The sequence below is a fragment of the Bactrocera tryoni genome, chromosome 2 (genome assembly GCF_016617805.1).
Source record: "Bactrocera tryoni isolate S06 chromosome 2, CSIRO_BtryS06_freeze2, whole genome shotgun sequence".
Taxonomy (NCBI): Eukaryota; Metazoa; Arthropoda; class Insecta; order Diptera; family Tephritidae; genus Bactrocera; species Bactrocera tryoni.
The window spans coordinates 10,024,498-10,041,157 of NC_052500.1; the positions used below are offsets into that span (position 1 = coordinate 10,024,498).

General features: G+C 35.9%; 2 protein-coding genes across 2 annotated transcripts; both read right to left on the reverse strand.

The window, feature by feature from the left end:
• Positions 1 to 622: 622 nt before the first annotated feature.
• On the reverse strand, positions 623 to 1,103 carry LOC120767649. Its single transcript, XM_040093818.1, has 3 exons — positions 1,058 to 1,103; positions 891 to 989; positions 623 to 832 (listed from the first exon to the last, which is right to left on the reverse strand). Exons 1-3 carry the CDS (start codon positions 1,079 to 1,081, stop codon positions 623 to 625), a joined length of 333 nt encoding a protein of 110 aa, XP_039949752.1. The 5' UTR covers positions 1,082 to 1,103.
• A 2,620-nt stretch (positions 1,104 to 3,723) lies between these two features.
• Positions 3,724 to 8,724, reverse strand: LOC120767650 (zinc finger BED domain-containing protein 4-like). Its single transcript, XM_040093819.1, has 2 exons — positions 7,100 to 8,724; positions 3,724 to 3,886 (listed from the first exon to the last, which is right to left on the reverse strand). Exons 1-2 carry the CDS (start codon positions 8,722 to 8,724, stop codon positions 3,724 to 3,726), a joined length of 1,788 nt encoding a protein of 595 aa, XP_039949753.1.
• Positions 8,725 to 16,660: the final 7,936 nt, after the last annotated feature.

Here is a 16,660-nt window from a genome sequence, read left to right on the forward strand (position 1 = left end):
GCTCTCAAAACATCCCAATAGATTTTTGTCATCCTCGCAATGGACAGCTGGAGATAGTGCATATCCATTAAAGCCATTTTTAGTAACCCCGTTTCGGCAAAATAGTACAGAATATAGCAGAGAAGAAAGAGAAAATTTCAATAAATACTTTTCCAAATACCGCGTACGTATATATAAAATTGTTTTGGGGTTTATGCTTTTCTTCGCTTTTAAAATTCCTTTCTTTCAAATCAAAATTCTTTTCTTTTAACACCAATACTCTTTCCCTTATAACTAACTCCCTGTCTCTTGCTGCTTCTAGTTTTTCTTTCTTGAAACTAATGACTTTGGCTTGGAGTTTCATTATTTCCGAAACCCCCGTTCTGCTGTATATGCCCTTACGGCTCGTACTTGGCATACAACTAATTCCGGCAGAACTTTCGTTAACATTTAAATGTAACACACAATCTGGGCCTTGGAAGCTCTCCGGTTCTTCAATCGGTACTGCTATAATCAAAAATACAAATACTCAGCGGTCATCGTATCTTCGATTGCGGCACATTCACTAACTGCTCCCAAAAATGTCTTCGAGCTCGTAAAAAAAGTGCACATTTTTAGTAGAGTACCTTAAATGAAATATAGGTTATTCAAATAAATTGGCACCTGAAACATCTAATATACCACTTTTAATAGTTTCACCACTCATGCTACCTGCTCCCGTCGAGCCTTCCCATGTCTTCGCTTTGTTGTAGCTCACTCTCATGTTCCGCACTTTAGAACGCACAAGCTTCCACTCCATGGTTAGATTACTTGCCATGCAGAATTGCTTATAGTAAGCTTGAGCGGACGGCTTCTGTTAAATATATGTTTCCAAATTATTAAATTGAATATTTCAATAAATAAAAACAAACCTCAAGTTGACGATTTTCCAACAGAAACTCAATTAGAGACTTCTCTTCTGCTGCCGCCCATCTACGGGTTGGGTTGCAACGGATACGCTTGGCTTTGACCTAAAATTAAAAAAGGTTCTTTAGTAATACATGTTTACATATATTTCTTCTAATTCAAGACTACTTACGTCATTATCTCGGGGTGATTCCATTTTTGTTTTTAATTATTTTAACTATTAGCCTGCAGACAAATTAACAAAATCAGAATGTAAATAGAAACAGCTGATCGAATAGCATCCATAAATAGCAAGGCAAACATACCTTTCAGAGTTGTATTGTGATATTAAAATTTTACTTGCGAAACAAAAACAAAACTTTTACAACTGTTGTATTACAATAGCGCAATAGACCAAATACGACAAATAGTACGACTTGTGAACTCCCTAAATATCTTCGGTACCTTATATTCGGCATCGCCGAATACGGACTAGAGGTCTATGAACTGAAAGAGACTATCGCCGTTATCGAATCGCTGATGCTGTGCGATTCGCATTTGTAATACGCCGACCATCACGTGCGTAAACATGCACAGTGGAACTTTTCGTTCGAAGAGGTAGTTCTCTCTGACGGCTACTCTCTAGAATTCCTCAATTCGTATGAGTAGGCTAGAATACTCTAGGTTGTGACTCAACGTTGTAGTCACCGGACATGATGCGGAAATTGTACCTTCATACGAGTATAATGGTTCATCTTTAGGCGGCGTCTCAGTCGTCGCCACGGGTGGGGGTGCCCGATCAGCATTGTTGTTATTTCTTCTCTGCTGGGGTTTTCTCTGCGGTTGGGATCTTTGCGGTTGTCTAGCCATTGCTTCATTGTAACGGTCCTGAATATCCATTTCATTGGACCAATTTCCGTTTTTGCCAGGAATAATTGGATCTGATTATCAGTGATTGTCGTTCTGATTTGATCTAAGTAAACGTCAACATTTTTAAAACTCTTCACGAAATGTTTCTCCACTCCGAAGCCGAAGTATCGATGAATTGGGTCTTCCGTCGGCATATCTTCGTTTTGGCGCATATCTGGAGCTTAATTACTTCTTTAATGGTGCCAAGATCTTCATCCATGATCTCAACTCGCCTATTGCGCAAATACGCAACTGTGGGCTCAGCGGGTGGTTCAATGGCTTCAGTCTGAATTTCTACGTCAGATGGACGGTGCTCAACATGTTCACCACGACTTAATGAGTCTAGGAGATCATCCAATGTAATTTCCATTGCACGGGGCCTTCCTTCCTTCCTTCGTCCGTGTTTGCTCTTTTTAATTCTTACTTCTAAATTTCTCAGCTTGCTTACTTTGCGAACCCTTTCTGTTCTTGGGGTTCTTCTGGATATTACCTGTATGTACTGAGAAAAATCAAGCATGAATTCTCTCGTACGTGCGCATTCAACTGCTCCGTTTTGGCCATCTACGAGTATCGCATCGTTGAGAAGGGGATCGTTCCTTTCTACCGATGGTGTGGTCGACAAGTGAGTCGGTTTGAATGCTGCTGTGTTGTCGCGTTGTATAGGCTGACCATATGATGCCATTAGTCCCATTAGTTTTTTTGCGCCCTTTACCATGACCGGGACTTTGCCGGGCCGGGCCGGGACGGTTTTCACGTCTGGCTAACCCGGTTTTCCACGGATTAGCAGTGGCGAACCACTAGCACCTACTTCTTCTTCAAACTACGCGTTATAAACGTAGAAACATCGCCTGCCATCTTTCCTGTTGTGGCGGTACATATGTGAGCTGCCTCTCTAATGCTCATTTTGTCGGCTGTCAAATTTCTAGGCTTAAACTCGCCTTTCATCTCAAAATTGTCATTTATTGTGTCAAGCCATCCATCAAATGGCGTTCCATCCGACTGGCAAATCATCAGTCCGTGATTCAGTCTAGTTCTTTTTACCTTAAATCCTTGCATTTGGCTTTTAAAAGCCATTGGTGCCCCGAGCGCATATGGGGGTTTAACGTTAGTGCTAATCGAAGCGATTGGCATATCAAAATCAATGGGTGTGCAGTTTTCATAATCTTTGTAACCGAATATTGACATTGATTCTTTCGGTTTAAAGTCAAGTGGTACCATTTCGATTGACTTTATCATTTCGAGGCTTTTTGCGACCTGATTTGTCACTTCTGCAGAATATCGAATACGCCCTAGGAATGTATCATCGTCTAGGAATTTGAGCGTGCGGAGTACTGCAATTGCGTCTAAGTGCAACTGCTTTGGTGGTCTATAGCCTAAGAGGTTCTGTGTCACTCTGGCTTCATTGTCTATCCATCCATGGGGAAAGAGATTCCAGTCACCATATTCACGGGTGACGGATGCTTCAATAGTGCGTTCTATTAATCTGTGAGTTATGTACGGAGAAATATAACACTCATACATATTATGGTTATTGGCAGTTGGTATTCCAAACGTGCCTGCGGCAGCCGCAGCTGCATCTCTTGTTTCAGGTATTGGTTCCATGGGTATTGTGTTGATAGGTTGATTTACTCTTATCTTCTCCCCTGTTGGTGTTACGCCAGTACATATCGCATCAAAATAATCCATTAAAATTTTTGGTACCTTATATTCGGCATCACCGAATGCTGCTTTTAAATCAATAAATTGGAAAAGGCTGTCACCGTTATCAAATCGCTGGTGCTGGGCGATTCGTAATTGTAGGACGCCGACCATCACGTGCGTAAACATGCACAGTGGAATTTTTCTTTCAAACAGATTGTTTTCTCGGACGGCAACTTTCCAAAATTCTTCGAGAATGGTGAGTAGGCTAGAATACTCAATATTTTGACTATGTGTAGTCGTCACTGGACATTATGCAGATATGGAGCCTTCGTATAGCGGCTCATCTTTTGGTGGTGTCTCAGTTGTGGCGACGGGTGGGGGTACCCGACCAGCATTATTATTCCTACGTTGCTGGGGTCTCCTCTGTTGTTGGGTCCGTGGAGGTGGTTGTCTAGCCATAGCATCTTGATATCTGTCATGAATATTCATTTCATTAGACCAGGTTCCATAATTTTTGTTGGTTGTTGCGTGGTTTTCCACCGCTATTATTATTTTGGTAATACGCCATTTCAGCAAATACTTTTTAAAATTGGTAAATTCGAATTTGTCTTTGTTGTCCTATTGCGGTTTGTCTTTGACAGTACGGACTACCTCTTCATCTACAGGTTGTCCAGCGGTGACTTGCTTCGGCTTCCTCCGTCGGGAGCCTTTTGATTTAGTAGCTTCAGCGAGAGCTGGTGCTGAAGTTGCTGGTTGTTGTTGTTGTGTGAAGTAAAGATTTGAGTGTCTACTCGTGAAACATAAACATTTTCTGATATCAGGTTTTTAGTTTTGCTAAATGGTAGTAGAGGCTTTTCGCTCATTTACTGATTTCATTTTTACAAAATCTGCAAAGATCGTTAAAGTTCTATTGAGGAACACGAAATTCGTTGGACTGTTAATCCAATGTGCTTTGCACGCATCGGTTCGTATCCCATCCTCGTCGCCAATGTAGCAATCCACTCACTCAGGCTGTAGCCAAATGTACTAAAAATTTTAAATACAGTAACTTTAAATTTTATTCTTTTTGTCCGTTATCGTTACACTTGTACTCTCGTATTGCTGAATCCACAGACTTTCGGTTTTACGCTTGTAGTGTCTAACTTTAAGACAAATTTACATCCTTAGGCGGTTATAGCCGCGTTAACAACAGCGCGCCAGTCGTTCTTCCCCTTTCACTGTTTGGGGCCAATTGGAGATTCCAAGTGTAGTCAGGGAACTCTTCCGCAGTTATAAACCTGTAATTTACCCTTTTATTAATTATTTGTGTAGTACACAAATCACGAGGACAATAACTTTTGCATGTTCAGAATTAACGTTCATTGGTCTTCTTAGGATCCGAAAACACGATGTACATATAATTATTTATTATGGGAGGTTGTTATTCACTACCTCTTTAATATATGTGTGATCCTGTAGTGTCGGTCCAATAATCTAATAGGTTAGGTTAAGTTAGATTAGATGGCTGATCAAAGATCACACGTAGACTAAGGCCGCGGCCACGCAGTAAACGATTGAGCGATGAGCGGCTGAGCGACGATTTTTAGCGACGTATGGCTTTTTACTGAGCGACTGTTGAGCGATTAGTTGCTAAAATGCCGTTGTCAAGGGCTGTACAGAGTATATTACTGCCTGAAAATAGATATCATGTTTATAGAATCTTGCTACGTATAAAAAAAAGAAATTATGGTGTTCATCCTATAAACCAAACAAGATGGAGGTTCGGTGAATTTAATCATTTATATCAAAATCTACGTAAATTTCCAGATAGATTCTTTCAATATCTACATATGTCTATACAATCTTTTGATATATTGCTTGAAAAAGTTCGTCCTAAATTAACAAAACAAAGGAAAGCAATTCGTGCAGAGCAGAGGCTCGTTTTGAACACTCACCAGAACATCCACATATTTCTCCCAGTTTTTTTCCATATGTTGTCAGTGATATTTTTTGAAGTCTTTGTGGCTATCCTGCCACAAAACCGGGTAGCTTTGCACCTCAGAAATAAGCATTTCAATGTTAAATTTGTCCATTCTTTCTGTTCGTCGCTCAGCAGTCAACTGAAAATTAGAACATGTTTTAATTGTTAAGCGACGTCGCTCAATCGCAGAGAAATCGCTCAGTCGCTCATCGCTTACTGCGTGGCCACTTCAATGGCATTTCATATGTTTTAATTTCGTCGCTCATCGCTCAGTGCGTGGCCGCGCACTAATAATGTAGTCCTTTGTGATGCCATTGAAAAAGAACTCCCCTGTTCGGACTGTGGGATGTCCAAGTCTGAGTCTTGACCTTCCAAACGCGGGACAGTCAAGCAGGAAGTGCTGGCTTGTTTCTACCACATCTTCTTCCAAACAGCTTTTACAGTCGGCATCCGGTAAGATACCCATTCTTACCGCATGTAAGCCAATAGGACTGTGGCCTGTTAAGAGTCGCACTCCATTCCTCAACTGATCGTGTAGCGTTGGCGGAGTGGGCGCTTTTATAATTAATTGAAATGATGGCGTCATCTGAAGTCCAAGATCCTATTTCAAGTGGCGCCATATTTCTTTGGTCGTAAATGTGGTCGTTTAATTTGTTTAGTTGTAAATATGATCGTTTTACGATTCACAATAATTGATGCAGAACAAATTATTATTAATCAAAACCTTTAATGTCCAAAGCAAATGAATATATTTCAACACTTATCTTTCTTATATTTTTTAAATATGTACGGATATTTACTAGATACTATTTACTCGTTCGCTTTGCTGCTCACGCTATATACAGTGAGTCAAAGTGAAACTCATACAAAACAAATCAAAAACAATTTCGTTTGAGAAGTTATATTTAATTCACTTGTTTCTTATATATTCCAATTATTTTATCATTGTTGAAATATCTTCTTATAATTTGCTTACTTTTTTTAATTTTTTTTTACAAAGTATTAAACAAAAATTGCATTCATAAAAAATAATTAAAATTAGGCATCAAAATGAAACTCATACATTTGCAATATTAGTCAAAGAAATAAAGAAAACATTAAAGTATATGTTACGTTAGTATTTTGTGGGGAATCCCTTAGAAATCTTAACTGCTTGTAATCGTTTTGGCATTGATTGAACTAACTTTGTACAGTATTCGCTCGATATATTGTCCCATTCCTCTTGAAGTGCCTTTTTCAGAGTTGTCCGGTTAGTTATATGATAATTTCTGATTCCAATTTCCAATTGACTCCACAAATTCTCAATCACGTTCAAATCTGGCGATTGAGGGGGCGTTTCTAGTACTTTTGGACAATTAAACAATAACCACATTCGTACGTTATGGGCTTTATGTTTAGGGTCATTAGGGGTGTCCATTGCGGAAATACATCGATTTTTTTTCCGATTCAATGCATCGAATATATACATCGATGGTGTTCGATGCATCGTTTAAGAAACATCGATGTTTTTTCAAAATCGAGTGTTTTTTTTTAAATTTAAGAAAATGGAATTATAAATAATAGAATTATAATAATAAAAATAATGTCATTCTTTATTAATACCAATATTCCTTAGGGATAGTTTGCAAAAATAAAAGCTTGTTTAATCTCTTGCCTTTAAGCCTATTTCTCTGCTGAGTTACGATTTGGGCCGCTTTTGAAAACAGTCGCTCTGACGGGACTGACGTTCCCACCATGGTCAGATATTTATATGCGATTGGCTTCAATTGTGGGAGCTGTATCTCCAAGTCCTTCCAAATTTCCAATGGGTTTTCAGTGAGTCTACCCACTGGGCAACGTAGATATATGGCCAGCTCATCAGAAATAGTGTCATCGGCCTTTGACAATTTCCAACTTTTATGGACTAGCTTGTGGTGGTCCTCCCACAATGAATAGTTATCCTCATTTTTATCAGAAAGTTCCGATGACTCCGAATCTTTGGTCGTGTTGTGGGCTGCGGCTTTCATGAGATCTTTTATTTTTCCTACAGCAGCAGAGCATGCAAGCGGATCCGTAAAATGCATTTTCTTGAATCTGGGGTCCAATACCGTGGCTATAGCGAGGGGAGTTACGTTTTCGATGACACCCATTCTCTTCTGAATCTCCTTAAGAACCAGAGACTGTAGCTCTTTGGCAATCGAGTCGTCGAAGCTCAGAGGCTTAATTTTTAAAACGAGGCAATGAATAAGTGGTATTACTTTGCTGCTAGTGCAATACTTATCACCTGAGACCTCCTCCGTAGCAGCTTCTATTGGACGTAGTACCTGTAGAACTGAACTTAGATGTGCAAGTTCTGACGCATGCAGCATAGCTGGTGCATTTTTGTGTCTGATGATTATATTGTTAACAATCTCACGAAGATCGATGAATCGCTCAATCATATAATATGTGCTATTCCATCTAGTAGGCACCTGTTGAATTAATTTAGTTTCGTCTGAGGTTGATTTACGGAGTTCGTTGCTTGCTATGTTGCTCTGTTTAAACCACGTCACAACATCTTTGACTTTGCTTATTAACTCGCGTAGTGGTTTGCATTGTTCTATTGAATTTTGTGCAACCAAGTTTAAAATATGAGCAAAACAAGGTATGTGCTTTTTACCAAAGGCTAGCTCTACAGCTTTCACCATATTTGGTGCATTGTCCGTCACCACAGCCGAAATTTGGTCTTTGTCAATACTCCATTCGTCGCAAGTGTTCAGCAGCATTTCAGCAATGTGTTGTGATGTATGGCGTTCATTTGATTGGCTTACTCCCAGAGTGATAGAAAACAACTCACTGCCAACACCGAAATGAGCTGTGACTCCAAGAAAGCTCCTCATGGACATCGATTCTGACCACATGTCAGTTGTCAAAGTCAGATTTTCAATGCCCGACAACTTTTCACGGATGATTCCTGATAGGGCGGCGTATTTGTCATCAACCCAACGAGTGAGTGTTGTTTTATTGGGAAGTTTATAACGCGGCTCAATCACTTTAAGGAAATTGCGAAAGCCTTCGTTCTCTACAATAGTAAATGGCTGATTATCCTTACACACCATATATACTAAGGCATTATTAATTTTAATAGTTTTGTCACCATTGGCCGAGAAAGCATAAATCCCTTCAAAACTAGCTTGAATAGTTTTTTGGCGTTTTGGTGGACCAACAGTTTTATTTTCAGGTTCTTTCAAGGCGTCACTTCTATCTGCTTCTTTAGTGGGTTCCTTTATAGATTTAAAACTTGTTGAGGGTAAAGAATCCGTAATTTTTGTTGAGCCATCATCGGTAAGCTCTCGGAAAGCTGCCTTATGAATATTTTTTAGGTGCCCCATCAGGTTGGTTGTATTTCCGCATGATTTAATGTTTTTTCGGCAAAGTCTGCACTTTGCCAAGTTGTTTCCTTCTTCTTTGTCATAAAACTTCCATACGCCGCTTTTTTTTGGAGCCATAATGTTTGTTTTTCTAAAACAACAATATTAAATTCCATACAAAAAAACATCAACTTATTCCATTACGATACTTACTTTTCCAATCAATTCCGTATTAAGATAATAGTAAAAATTTATATTTTATTCTTTTTCCACACTTTTATTTTGTTAAACGTTTACACAATGTTTCCAAGTAAAAGCCCGGCAAAAAAAGTTATCCGATGTTTCTTGAAAATACATCGATGCATCGAATACATCGAATGCCTTTGAAAACATCGGATTTTTTTCGATGCATCGGAAAGGAAACATCGATTTTTTCGATGCGTCGATGTATATCGGACATCCCTAGGGGTCATCTGTCCTGGTAGTATATAAATTTATCCAGGATGCCCAATTTTTCTGCACTGTTTTTAAAATTTTGATTGAGGATGTTTAGGTAAGTGTATTGGTTCATTATATCGTCGATAAAAAACAATTTACCAACGCCGCTAGCAGACATACACCCCCAAACGGTTACACTTCCACCGCCATGTTTCACGGTAGGACGTAAATTTGCTGGTTTCAACTCTTCGTTCGGTTTTCTCCACACGCAAACTTTACCATCAGATATGTATAGGTTAAATTTACTTTCATCAGCGTAAATAACGTTTCTTCAATACTCGAAATCCTTTCCTAAATACTCTTTAGCAAAGGTCAGTCGTTTCTTTCTATTACGTTCATTTATGTATGGTTTGTTTCTAGCTGTTCGCCCATTGTAATTATTTTTTCGTAGAATTATTCGTATAGTCTCTGGATTAGCGGACTTATGCAAATATTTTTGTGCTGCCAATGCAAGTTTAGGAGCACTTATTGTAGGATTTTTCTTCACTTCTCTTATAATCCAGCGTTCATCTTCAGCACTAAATATTTTTTTTGTACTACGTTTTTCTTTATTTTTCACTCCTTGACCTTTCTTGTATCTGTTAATTATACACTGCACTGTTGAAAAGCTTCTGTTCACAATTTCACCGATTTCGCGAAGAGTTTTCCCTTTTTTGTGATGATAAATGACTAGTTCACGCTCGGATACAGAAGTTTGTCCTCTTTGGCGACCCATTGTAACAAAATACTTAACACAACTGATGGAATGCAGTAAATGAAACAAAAGAAACAAAATAAAATAGCAAGCAATGCATAACGGTACTTAACACGCAGTTGCCACCTTCAAAAATGTCTTGTATGAGTTTCATTTTGATGTTCAATTTTGAGTGACTTTGAGAAAAATTGAATTTTATTTATTTTTGTGCATGATTAAAAAAATAATGATTTATGTTGCATGCAGACACCTAATCAGTGATTAAAAAATAAAGGAAAATATTCATAGTTATCAGATATAATAATAGGTTTTGCGTTGCAATAACCCTTCTTTTTCCAATATCCTTAATTGAAATAAAAGATCAGATGTTCTTTCTTTTCCTTTATTACAATCGTGGATTTTTATTTAATTAAGAGCTGCAAAAGGAAAATTGAATGAGCTTTTTCTATTAAGAGGATACTTAGATTGGGGTCCTGGCTTTGGTCGTCGTCCTTGTTGTCCTTATTTTCCGGGCTTTAGTCCTTAGGGAATTGATCTGCTTTTTGCTCAAGCGAAGTAGTAGAGTTGAACTGAACTGACTGACCTCGTTTATTGTCACGTCTTGTCTTTTATACTTAGCTGATAAGCTGAATGTCGGTGAGCATCAAATGAAATATTTGTAATTTGACTTTTAAGAAGTGTCCAGTGATTCGGATTTCTTTGAAGTTAGAAAAGGTCAATTTTCAAAGAGTGTCAAATTCTATCGCGTAAGTATTTAAGTATGTGCACAGATGTGCCATCGCTTTCGTGGCTGATCGTATGTTATTATCAGTTCGTTGTGAAATTATGTTTGTCCGTATGTTCGTGCGTATGTATCAGCTCTGGAATATCGGGTTGATTGTTGTTGCTACTGCTGGGGATATAGCGGCTGTTGTAGCTGTGGTAGCTGTAGTAGCTGTAGTGGCTGAATGTGTAACAATATATACTGTTTCATTATAAGTCAATGCCCATTCAATGCGTTATATGAGTTTCACTTTGACTCACTGTAGTGTGTGTTTACAATGTTGCTTATTTTACATTTTTTTACCTTCTATACGCTGCACTTGATAAATATTCGTTTCTTCTTGAAGTCATTTCGTATACAGTTATTTATAGTTTCAGTTATATTTATTTTCACTTATATTTTCACTTCTTACACTTTTGAGCACCAAAACAATAATGAAAATATCAACAGGCAGCATTAATAACAACACCTCGTGTGAAAACAACCCTTGCAGCTGCATATAAAATACAAAAACCAGTTATACCAGTGTATTTGCCACCTACGTACCCATACCTTGCGCGACCTTTTTGCGTATATCTTTTGAACCAGGTAGAATATTTTAATGAAATAAAAACCAAAATGTGTATTCGTTGTTACTCTACAAGTATATTATTATAAATTGTATTATTTTGTTTTGCATTTATCAGGACAACAACAAAAACAAAAATCCACTGTTGCATGTCCTGACTTTATTTGCCCATATCGCTGGAACCAGTAGGAATATTCGAATGAAACAAAAGACAAAATACTTAGTAGTAAAGTTATATATTAAAATATACATTTCAAAAAAAAAATCATAGAAATCGGTTGAATAAGCATTAAAAAACCGCAAAATAAGGTCCTGGGTACAAACGTATCCCGGGTGTGTGTTTACGTGGTATTTTCTGGGTGTGTGTTCTAGGGTTAAATTGAATGGCTGAATTGCTATTAATAATAGCAAAAATATCATCATTTATAATATAGTATTTATAATAATATGATATATATACATATATACATATAAATGCATATATCTCAGAATCTGAGGCTCAGATTATACAAAAAACAATTTAAAAAATTTTAATAAAAAAATGTCTTGAAATTTAAAGAGAAAAGTTGTTTGGTATTTTGGATTGAAAGTAATCAAAAATAATTAAGAAGAATTGCTGAAAAGAATCAATTATTTATTTTTATTATTTTTGATTATTTTCATTAATTTATAATAATCCTTATTATTTTTTGATTCTTTATAATCGTAATTATTACGGAATCCCAATATTTCAATCGCACAATTAAATAATCATTACGATTCTTTTTAGAAAATAATCTAACCGATTACTAATCGTAATCATAATTTAACAGCTATGCCCAAAACTTTGTATATACTAGTTTTTGGCCTATTCGCATATTTCTAGGGGGTGCGATCGAGAATCCAGAAACTTTTTTCCACCCTAATGTACATTAGCCAGATTTGCGACAGCAGAACCAAGCCACTCTAGATTGAACGAATAAAGGAATTGCCTAAAAGCCGTTCCATCAATTCGTCCACGGAAGGCTCTTCTTTCTAGATAGCCTATAAGCAGGGATGGGCACCATCACAATCAAACAAGCATCACAAAATGAGATTGTGTTAGTGCGCTTACTGTGGGACCAAGCGTACCAGCAACCAAAAATAATCAGTCTGCTTGCAGATGTCGAACGAGCAGGTCTATGTCGCACGAAGCCGCAATGCTACGAATACGTATGTATATACATATGCACATTTTTAAGAATATGTGCATAAACCATTGAATATAAAATATAATTATTTTTCATTTCAAGCAAGGATAAAATTTAAGTTATTAGTTAATTATAAATTAGTAATCTAATTCATTTAAAAACTTAAAAATAAATTAAATTTGTATATGAAAAGAAAATATAAATCTATATTTGAATTCATCGAATATTTTAAATATATAACGAAACTTCAATAAAGTTAAAGCTATTAGAAAATGAAAGCTATTATAATATGAAATATTATGAATACACATTTCAAGAGGTCAGTTAATTTCAAACAATTATCCGAGTGTCAAAAAAAAAAGAGTTCATTCTGTAATAAATTTAAGAAGGTCGTCATAATTTATATCAAAATTTGCTACCTTTATTCTAAGCAGGTCTTCTAAATGTTTGTCTGAAAGCCTTGTTCTATAGGAATTCTTTATGTATACCATAGCAGAAAACGCAGATTCGCAAATATATGTGGTTCCAAACATTGAGTACAACTTATAAATTTCGTTTTTTTATCGAGGAATTCTGCTTCGGTTTCTTCCAGAAACTGGCGAAACTTTCGGTGGGTGAGAGCATTATGTCCACCGCGAATTTTTTTTAATGATTTTTACTGTAGTTTCCATTACATTCCCCACCTTAAAACTTTTTGCAAATAGTTGCTGTTGGTGCAAAATGCAATGGAAAGTAAAAATATTAATATTATTACGAATAAGCTGTCCAATCAAACCATCTTTTTTGCCTATCATAGTAGGTGCTCCATCTGTGCAAATGGATGATAATTTTTCTTTTTCAGAAAATGAGAATAAATTATTTTGTAGAACCTTATATATATTTTTCCCGGTTGCATTTTTGTGCAATCCTCGCAAACAAAGCATGTCTTCTGAGACATTAAAGTTTTCATCAACGGTCCTTATGCAAATTAAAAGTTGACTAATATCTTGGATATCAGTGCTTTCATCTAAGGCAATCGAGTAATATTTGGAGGACAAAATTTTTTTTTTTAAATTTAAATACATATAATTTGAAATATCTCCAATGCGTCGGGTAACTGTTCGACGGGACAAAGGAATATCATTGATATTTCTTGCTAATTCGATTCCAGTTTCCCCAAAACAATGAAGCACCGCTATTGCCATTTCTTTAAATCCCATCCTCTAAGGGTCTTCCTTTCTTTGCTAATGCGTAGCTTACAATACACGATGCTTTTAAAAATGCCGAATTTAAATCATAACTTGGTTCATTAACGTTTGCGTTAATTAAAAATACGTGTTTTAATTCAAAGAATTTTATTAATTTTTCTTCGTTATTTAAATTATTTATTTCTTTGTGAAAGATTATAAAATGTCTTTTTAAATTTTGCTTAAATACAAAATTTAAAACTTTTTGACATAACAAGCACTGCGGCTTCCCAGAATTATTCAAAAGAAAAAAAATTCAAATTCCCACTCTGTCTGAAACGTTTTTTGGTCTTCCATGTTTATACTCGCATATGTGTTCATTTATATACGGCATACAACTCGTGCGCATCAACCTACTCAGTTCAACTTCTGATTGCAGACTGATTTTAACATCGCTTTGTTCCATCGTAAGTGCTCGTTTTACGCTCTTCGCTTGTGCGTGTTAGTGACAATCGGTGTGTGTACGTATACGATAGCTTACGCTCTTTTAGCACCTGCTAAGACTTTGCCCATGCCTGATGATGATGATAAAGCTCGTGAGAATTTATATGGCAATGCTTATTGTAGAAGAGTGATATTGTCGAGCTCTGTGGTTTTGTGTGCCAAGTGAACATGTCGAAAAGTGCTTTTGGGTTTTTTAAGTTTCAATAAATATCTAAACGAAATAAAAGAGGAGGAGAATAGGAAAAAAACAAGAATTTGGAGTCGCGAAATTTATTTGGATCGTGACCGTGAAAATGTGTACGAAAATTTAATAAAGAAATTGGAAGCAGAAGGTGATGAATTTTACAAAAAAATTGTAAGAATCACTTTTGTTGAATTTCAAGAAATTCATCAAAAGATTGAACCTTTGATACGAAAAAAGTGTACAAATATGAGGAAAGGAATTAGTAGTCGTAATCGTCTAGCTGTTACTCTATTCTATTTGGCATCAGGTAATTATTTCTAGGAAATTAATCAACAATTTTACCTGAGTTGAATGTGTTTTTTTTAAATAGGCGATAGTTTCAACAACTTGTCTATTGTGTTTAAAATTGCGCCGTGTACGATTGGTAAAATAAGCACTGACGTGTGTGAAGCGATTTACAACATACTAAAAGAAGATTATTTGAAGGTAAATATATAAACATAAATTTATTTAATACATTTGCCTTTGAGTGAACACTTTGGTATTCTTAAAACTAAAATTAAATTCAATGAATGAAAAAATTAATACTCATACTCTTTCTTGGGAGGCAAGTCTGGTAGCCAAACATTTCAAACTTTCAATACCTTCAGCGTGCCACTTCAATTCCAATTCTTCAGCATAAGCTTCGTCTTGTTTACCAATTCGCCTCAATATAGATGCCAATCCTTCACCATATTCATCATATTTATCTTTTTTATTTAGCTCCTCCAACAAACCTTGATATATTTGTTCTCTTTGAAGTGTTGCTGCTTCCCTCTTTCTTTTATTTAAAAAAGATGTTTTTGGTTGTTCAGCTGATGAAATAGAAGTGGAAGAATAGTGTGTATCAGCGTCTGTAAATGTTTCACTTTCTGCAACTTATGATCACCCTGGAAATAATAATTAATAATTATTAAATTAAAAATCTTGATTTTTTCAGACCCTTCAACTGTGAAAGAATGGTATAAAATTGCTGATGGCTTTTGGGAGAAGTGGAATTTTATGAATTGTATGTGTGCTTTGGATGGAAAGCATATAAATATAATAAAACCTGACAGAAGCGGAAGTGAATATTATAATTACAAGGGTCATTGCAGTATCGTTTTGATGGCATTAGCTGATGCTAATTATTGTTTCACCTATGTTAATATTGGCGCTAAAGGTTCTGGTTCAGATGGTGGTGTTTTTAATGAATGTAAATTTGACAAAAACTTACAACCATAGTATCGGCTGTATGTGTTTTACATTTATTATGATAAATACAAACTAGACAAAGAAAATAAAAAAATTCTATAATAATACTCACACCAATATCACATAATTTTACTTTCTTTTTTGTTGAATCCATTGCACACGCTATTATCACATCAATAATGAAGAAATACAAATGAAATATCAAAAAAGCACGCGGTGAGAAAAAATATTCTCACTTGCTGCAAATGAGATTAAAATCGAGTCGTGAGAGTGTTTGCATATTCTCACCCACTCTATTTACACGACCGACGTAATTGGTCTCATTGAGAATGAGAATGCGTCTATGTTGAGAATGAGAATGCGTTCTCAACGCTGTGTACACGATGAGGATGAGGTAAATTATACATTCTCATAAGAATTACTCTCACCGTTTACAGCCACCTTAAAAATAACCCACTCACAACTTTATTATGTCTCACTTTAGCTCGCCTAATATAAAATTCCTTTATGTTTTAAAATATTTGGTTCGAAGAAATGATCGATATTTCGAAGGATGATTTGCCTTCTCACTTTAGCTCGCCTAATATAAAATTCCTTTATTTTTGAAAATATTTGTTTCGAAGGAATGATTCGCCTTCTCACTTTAGCTCGCCTAATATAAAATTCCTTTATTTTTGAAAATATTTGTTTCGAAGAAATGATTCGCCTTCTCACTTTAGCTCGCCTAATATAAAATTCCTTTATTTTTGAAAATATTTGTTTCGAAGAAATGATTCGCCTTCTCACTTTAGCTCGCCTAATATAAAATTCCTTTATTTTTGAAAATATTTGTTTTGAAGAAATGATTTGCCTTCTCACTTTAGCTCGCCTAATATAAAATTCCTTTATTTTTGAAAATATTTGTTTCGAAGGAATGATTCGCCTTCTCACTTTAGCTCGCCTAATATAAAATTCCTTTATTTTTGAAAATATTTGTTTCGAAGAAATGATTCGCCTTCTCACTTTAGCTCGCCTAATATAAAATTCCTTTATTTTTGAAAATATTTGTTTCAAAGAAATGATTCGCCTTCTCACTTTAGCTCGCCTAATAAAAAATTCCTTTATTTTTGAAAATATTTGTTTTGAAGAAATGATCCGCCTTGAAATGAAAAACAGTATTAAACAAAAATATAAAAAAT